Source organism: Muscardinus avellanarius (assembly GCF_963383645.1).
Source record: "Muscardinus avellanarius genome assembly, chromosome: 12".
NCBI lineage: Eukaryota > Metazoa > Chordata > Mammalia > Rodentia > Gliridae > Muscardinus > Muscardinus avellanarius.
The window spans coordinates 80,856,268-80,863,081 of NC_137798.1; the positions used below are offsets into that span (position 1 = coordinate 80,856,268).

The window sequence follows — 6,814 nt, forward strand, 5'->3', positions numbered from 1 at the left end:
CAGGTCATCAGATCAGTGCGTCTCCATGTCGGGGTGCCCTGCTACCCTCCTACAGAGCCCAGCCCCAAGGCTCCTTTTCTGCAGAGCCTCCCTGGGCTCTCCTTCAGAACATGGTCCCTTTGCATATTCTCAGAGCCTACCATTCGCCATAGCTCTTCTTCCGGCCACGCACTCGGCGACCATCCGTCCTCCTTACTGTGCGTGCATGAGCTTTTGAAGGCAGGGGCCAGTTGTGGCTGGAGCGCACCGCCGGTCTCCAGCACCTGGCCTGGCACTGAGCGGGTGCTTGTGAGTGCTGGTTGACTGGCTAAAGGCAGACGCGTGCCGCTCATGTTCTAGTAAGCAACGTCCAGCGAGATGGCCTCTCGGTGGCTTCCTCCCGCGCTCCCAGAGCCGGGCTCTTGATCACCCTCCTCCTCTGCCTCCTTCCAGCTGCGTGGTCTGTTACTCGCCCTCTTCTGCCGCCTTCCCCACCAGTCTGTCCGCTTTCAGGCCACCCTCGCAGCCTGATGCAGCCCCACGTCTTGCCACACACCCTCCCAGGCTGGCTGATTGGTATCTGTTAATTAATGTCACCCAAGGCCTCTCTCCTACAGAGACCTGATAAAGGAAATTGGATGTCCATTTCTATCTATCTTTTATTACCTCCTTACCCCCCCCCCCACACACACACACGTAGTGGCCCTCGGGGTCCCAGCCTGTCTCCAGGAGACACATCAACCCAAACTTGCCCTGCATGGGTAGGAGTAGTCCTTTCCGCTCTATGGTTGATCCCTTCAGCAGCCAAGTTGGTGATCTGAGGCCCAGGCTGTACAAAGGACCAGGAACCATGATGATTGGACTTAGAAAATAGGGGAAGGAAGGGGGCCTGCCCAGTGACAGGGCCATCAGCCCCAGGAGTGGGCTGGAGTCGCACCAGTCCAAAGAGAAGCGTGTGGTGCCAGCCATTGCCAGCCCCCAGTGAGGGCTGCCATGTGCTGGGAGCAGGGCATCGTCACGGTGCCCCCGCATCTGCAGGTGGCAGCCAGGCAGGGCGAGCTCCTGCGCCTGCAGATTCCTCCATAGGCCAGAACTGCCCAGAAGAATGCCGTCATCTCAGCGGCCCGCAGTGCGTGGCGCACTGGCTTCCTTCACAGACTCTCCGCTTTCTTTTAATTAGTCCAGCACGGTCTGCCTCGGAAGCAGTCATCCAGTTTCTGGGTGAGACTCCAGGGAAGGTACCGCCTCACATTTGGTGGTTAAGATGTTGGAAAATCAGTGCACTTGCTTATTTTTTTCTCTCTCTTTCTCTTGTAAATAAAGATGTTAATTGACTTTTCCCAGGTTAAGTGCATGCCTCAGGCAATTCAAGTATGTCACACTCCAGTGGCAGAGGCAGGGGTGCGTCTCCTCATTAATGAGAGCTCCATGAACACTGTATGTCCAACCCCATCGTCTCCTTCACACCTCCTGGAGACTGAAGTGGGCCTACTGGGTGTCCACTCCACAGGCGAGGAGGCTCGAGTTCCGAGGCACAGCCCTGCTGCTGGGGAGTTGGGGTTCAGGCCAGGCAAAGGCCAGAGAACATTGGTCAAGGAGGTGTTGTGGTTCTGGAACCTTCCCATCCTCATCAACCTCCTGGCTGGCAGGGAGGGGAACCCCCAGTGAGTTCCCACTCCCAGAGCAGACTGCTAGGTTGCCATCAAGGGAGAGCCACGCACTTGGGAGGGCAAGGTGTGAGGATCACAAGTTCAAGACCAGCCCGAACAGCCTAGACCCTATGGAAGGGCTAAAAAGGGCTGGGGTGTACCTCTGGGGTAGAGTGTCCTTGGGCTCGATACCCAGTAAGAGTTATGCCCAGGTAGTGGGGCTCTGAGCCCGGCTGGAGTCACTGGGACTCAGTAAGTAACAAGGCACTCCAAAACTTAGTGAGACTCTGTTTCAAAATAAAAACTAAAGTTAAGGCTGGGGAGTATAGTTCAGAGGTAGACCTGTAAATTCAATCCCCAGCACCACTGAGTGCCTGAGGCTGGGAACAGCTGTGTTCTCCTTACTGTTGGGGATCTGGGTCTCAGCACAGTGGAGACCTCACAGCCGATCAAGTGTCTTTCTTTCTTTCTTTCTTTCTTTCTTTCTTTCTTTCTTTCTTTTTTTTTTTTTTTTTTTTTGGTGCTGGGGATTGAATTTAAAGGTCTACCTCTGAACTATACTCCCCAGCCTTAACTTTAGTTTTTATTTTGAAACAGGGTCTCACTAAGTTGTGGAGTGCCTTGTTACTTACTGAGGCTGCTCATAAACCTCTGATCCTCCTGTCTCAGCCTCCCAAGTACTGGAATTACAGGCAAGTGCCACTATACTCAGCTTTAGGGTTTTTTTGTTTTTTTCAGTACTGGGGATTGAATCCAGGGGCATTCTGCCTCTGAGCTATACCCCCAGCCCTATTTTTTTTTTATTATTCTTTATCTTAAAACAGGGTCTCACTGGGTTGCAAAGGGCCTAAGTAGCTGAGGCTGCCCTTGAACTGTAATCCTCCAGTCTCAGCTTCCCGAATGCTGGGATTACAAGCACGCGCCACCATGCCCACCTGTAGGTATCATCCTAAAGTACAAAACTCCCCTGATTTGAGCAGGGAGAGGAGGCTGAAAATCTTAAGTGGAAGAGACCCTGTTCTGCACCATTGGGTTCTACTGTGAATTTAATTAACCCCTTAAATTACAGGTGCATTTAATTCATCAAAACTCCAGCTATTTGAAAGCACCCTAAACTAACAGTCACAATGATAGCAACTGTCAACATTGACTGAGCACTTATGTAAGTCTTTTCCACGAATCCCAAGTCTGGCGCATTCACCACGGGAAGGACACCGAGGCCTTCAGCTAGGGATGTGGCGCCCCTGGACGCCCACCCCACCCTCTGCTCTCAGGGAGCCCCAGGGAGGCCCGTCCTGATCCGCCCTGTCCTGCCCCACAGGCTTCTCCAGTCTCTCTCTGGGGGACCAGATGAGCCTGCTGCAGAGCGCCTGGATGGAGATTCTCATCCTGGGGATTGTGTACCGCTCGCTGCCCTATGACGACAAGCTGGTGTACGCCGAGGACTACATCATGGACGAGGAGCACTCGCGCCTGGCGGGGCTGCTGGAGCTGTACCGGGCCATCCTGCAGCTGGTGCGCAGGTACAAGAAGCTCAAGGTGGAGAAGGAGGAGTTTGTGACGCTCAAGGCCCTGGCTCTGGCCAACTCCGGTAAGGACGGTGCGGCGGGCGGGAGTGTCAAGCTCATCTCTGGCTGTGGTCAGGGCTTCTGCGAGGGGTGGGGACGATGGAAACCACTTCGAAAATTATATTCTTTACTTTATTTATTTATTTATTTTTATTTTTTTGGTGGTACTAGGGGTGGAACCCAGAGGCCTTCTACCTCCGGGCTATACTCCTAGACCTTTTTTTTTATATTTTATTTGGAAACAGGGTCTCACTAAGTTGCTGAGAGCCTCACTAAGTAGCTGAGGCTGGCTTCGAACCCGTGCGATCCTCCTGTCTCAGCCTCCCAAGCGCGGGGATTACAAGCGTGCGCCACCACGCCTGGCTTCACTTCGAAAATTATAAAAGGGGAGGCGTGGAGTTAAGATATGGTGACAAAGGCTAGCACTGTTGTTTCCTAAGCCGTTGACATCCAGACCAGCACACTCTGAAGCAAGGTCGCTAAGGGGCAAAGCCTGCTCCTACCACTTGAACTAACTGATTTCCCCTGAGCCTCAGTTTCATCAGTGCAATGGGGACAGTAAATGGTCCTTACCCGCAAGACTATTGAAGGGGTTTACTTATACAGGATTATACTAACAACATACAAAGCATATGAGTATTGTTTGGCTTGTTAAATTGGTTATGCGCTTTAGGGTGTGTGTGTGTGTGTGTGTGTGTGTGTGTGTATGTGTGTGTCTGTTATGAGAGTGTGAACCCAGGGGCATTCTACCTCTGAGCTACACCAGAGCCCTATTTTTTACTTTATTAATTTTGAAACAGGGTCTTACTTAGTTGTGGAAGGCCTCGCCAAGTTACTGAGGCTGACTGAAACCTGTCATCCTCCTGAATCAGCCTCCCAAGTACTGAGATTACAAGCATGTACCACCACTTTCTTTCTTTCTTTTTATCCTGAGGCTGGTCAAGAACCTGCTATGCTGGAGATCGAACCCAAGGACATTCTTTTTTTTTTTTTTTTTTTTCCAGTACTGGGGATAGAACCCAGGGACATTCCACCTCAAGCTATACCCTCAGCCCTACTTTTTCATTCTTGATTTTGAAATAGATTCTCATTGAGTTGCAGAGGGTCTCACTAAGTAGCTGAGGCTGTCCGCAAACCTCGATCCTCCTGTCTCAGCCTCCCAAATGCTGGGATTACAAGTGTGCGCCACCACGCCCAGCTTAACCCAAGGGTATTATACCCGGTGGCCGCACTGAGGGCTGGTGTGGGGGCCACTGCTAAGGTCGGGTAAACAGGACACTGGGTGCAGATCTGGTGGCACGGGGGTTGAAACCAGACAGAAGAGCAGCTACAGACTGTGGACCCAGCCCCAGCCCCTTGGGAGCCTGCTGGCCACCGATTGCCCAGCGCCCGGCCATCTCCAGGGCTCTCTGACAGAAAAATTCATAGCCATTGATTTTGTAATTAACAGTTTATCAATGCCATCGATACAGCCGTGCTGATGGATTGGGAAGAAATTAATCTTGCAATGTTATTTTATTTCATTTTTGGTCGAAGGCACCTGCCAATTTCGGCCTCCTTGGGGAGGGTAGAGGAAGGGAGAGGGAGCTGGCCAGCGGGGGTCTGGGTGGCCGGAGGCCCAGTCTCACAGGGGCGAAGCATTTTGAGCACCTGCTGTAAAAGGCCAAGCACTTTACAAAAGTGCCGAGCTCATCTCCCAATTGGCAAAGGGGTCCTCACTGGCTTGGTGACGGGGGTTTCTGCGGAGAGGACTTGGGTGGATCACTAGGATCTCCCCACCCCACACTGAGCTCCCTCAGTAATCACAGTAGCCAACGTTTCCTAAGTGCCCATCGAGTGCCTGGTGACGTGCTATTTCCTTTAACTCTCACCACCAGCTTCTAAGCATGCATCCCTGTTTGCTCCATTTTGCAGATGAAGAAACAGTCTCAGGGAGGCTAAGTAACCTGGCCAGAGTCACACAGCTCTAAGACTCTGAAGTATCTTCTAAGTCATTGCCTGCTGCCCACCCAGAGGGCCAGGGGAGTCACTGGGATCAGCCAGTTGGTGCTGCTGCCCTTGGTAGTCTAGTGTCCAAATCAACCGAGCATGCAAAGGAATTGTCCTGCTCTTTTGAGGAATTCAGGAAATTCACCAGCTTTTCCTTCGATCTGGCCAGAGCCTGCAGCTCGATCCCTGCACGTACAGCCCTGTGTTCCAGCATGGCACACCTCGGGCACTGCGGCCCAGGCTGGTAGTGCAGGGTCATGAAGAAAGGGTAGGAGCAGGCTGGTTATCCTCTCCCAGGCAGTGGGTTCTCAGACAGACCTGGTGTCGGCTGGGCCTCCATGCTCTCCTGGGACTTAGGTCAATTTTGTTCAACCCCCCAATTCATGGCCTAAGTTCAATGCCCTCCCCCACCTTCCCCGTTTTTATATACTGCTGAGTATGGAACCCAGGGCCACTCACATGCTAAGCCAGCCCTCTACTGCTGAGCTACACCCTCAGCTCCCTCCCCAAGCGTCTAAAGACCGTCCACCAAGCTTCCCCAATGCCATGGGGCACCCTGGCTCAGCTGCTTTATCTGTCTGTGACCAGAATTCTGCAGGGTTAGCGACTGCACTGCAGGCTGGAGAAGCTGGCGCCTGGTGGCAGCCCAGCGCAGAGGGGCCAATGACAGTAGTGAAGTGGGGTTATCCTGCTGCCCAGGCACCTGCCGCTCTACACCCTTGCCCTGCAAGGTAGGGATGGCTCCCATCCCATTTCACAGCAAGGAAAGTGAAACAGAGATAAGTGACCTGTGTGAAGTCACACAACCAGCAAGTGAGGGACCCAGGACTCCAACGCTGCCAGTGAAGCCCCAGGGCACCCAATGGATTCACTTGGGGTCAACTGCTCCAGGGTCTGCCGCCAGCTTCTGATCTCAAGAATATTCTTCCCAGGATAACCAGGTCTCCCCGGGCCTGAGCCCCAGCTCAGTTAGCCTCTGACCTCAGACCAGCCACTCTCTGTAGAGCCAGGGTTTTGAAGGTGATGCTGCCTGCCTGCCTTCTGGACCCCGGGGACAGTGTTTCCCTGCCGGGCGCTCATGCTTACCCCTGTGCCCGCAGATTCCATGTACATCGAGGATCTGGAAGCCGTGCAGAAGCTGCAGGACCTGCTGCACGAGGCGCTGCAGGACTACGAGCTGAACCAGCGCCACGAGGAGCCCCGGAGGACCGGCAAGCTGCTGCTGACGCTGCCCCTGCTGCGGCAGACGGCGGCCAAGGCCGTGCAGCATTTCTACAGCGTCAAACTGCAGGGCAAGGTGCCCATGCACAAACTCTTCCTGGAGATGCTGGAGGCCAAGGTCTGAGGGCCCAGCACATGGACCGGAAAATGGACAGACCCGGCATGGAGACCGCCACAGCCACCAGCCTCGACCTCCGACCCCTGTATCGTGGCTCTGAGCCTGTCCCACAGGGAAGGGGCTTCCCGACTCTTGGCTGTGTGTGGAGACTCCTGGCGCAGCGGGGTGGGGGGACAGGGATGGGAGGGCAGGGGGCTCATCTGTCACTCGCTTTTTCTTTGGTATGTTTTTCCTTCTCCATGAGCAGCCCCGAGGCCTGGGCCAAGGCTGACGTCCTGGAACTGGAGACC

The 6,814-nt window shown here is 53.9% G+C and overlaps 1 protein-coding gene across 2 annotated transcripts in view; it reads left to right on the forward strand.

Annotated features, from left to right (window-relative positions):
* The window catches only part of ESRRB (estrogen related receptor beta), a gene marked incomplete at both ends in the record, with an annotated part of 109,608 nt that extends 103,078 nt beyond the window's left edge, over positions 1-6,530 (forward strand). For both annotated transcript variants that reach the window (XM_080706889.1, XM_080706888.1), the window contains 2 exons: positions 2,950-3,219; positions 6,286-6,530. In XM_080706889.1, coding sequence (XP_080563015.1) covers positions 2,950-3,219; positions 6,286-6,530 — 515 coding nt within the window. The remainder of the gene's footprint in view (positions 1-2,949; positions 3,220-6,285) is intronic.
* Positions 6,531-6,814: the final 284 nt, after the last annotated feature.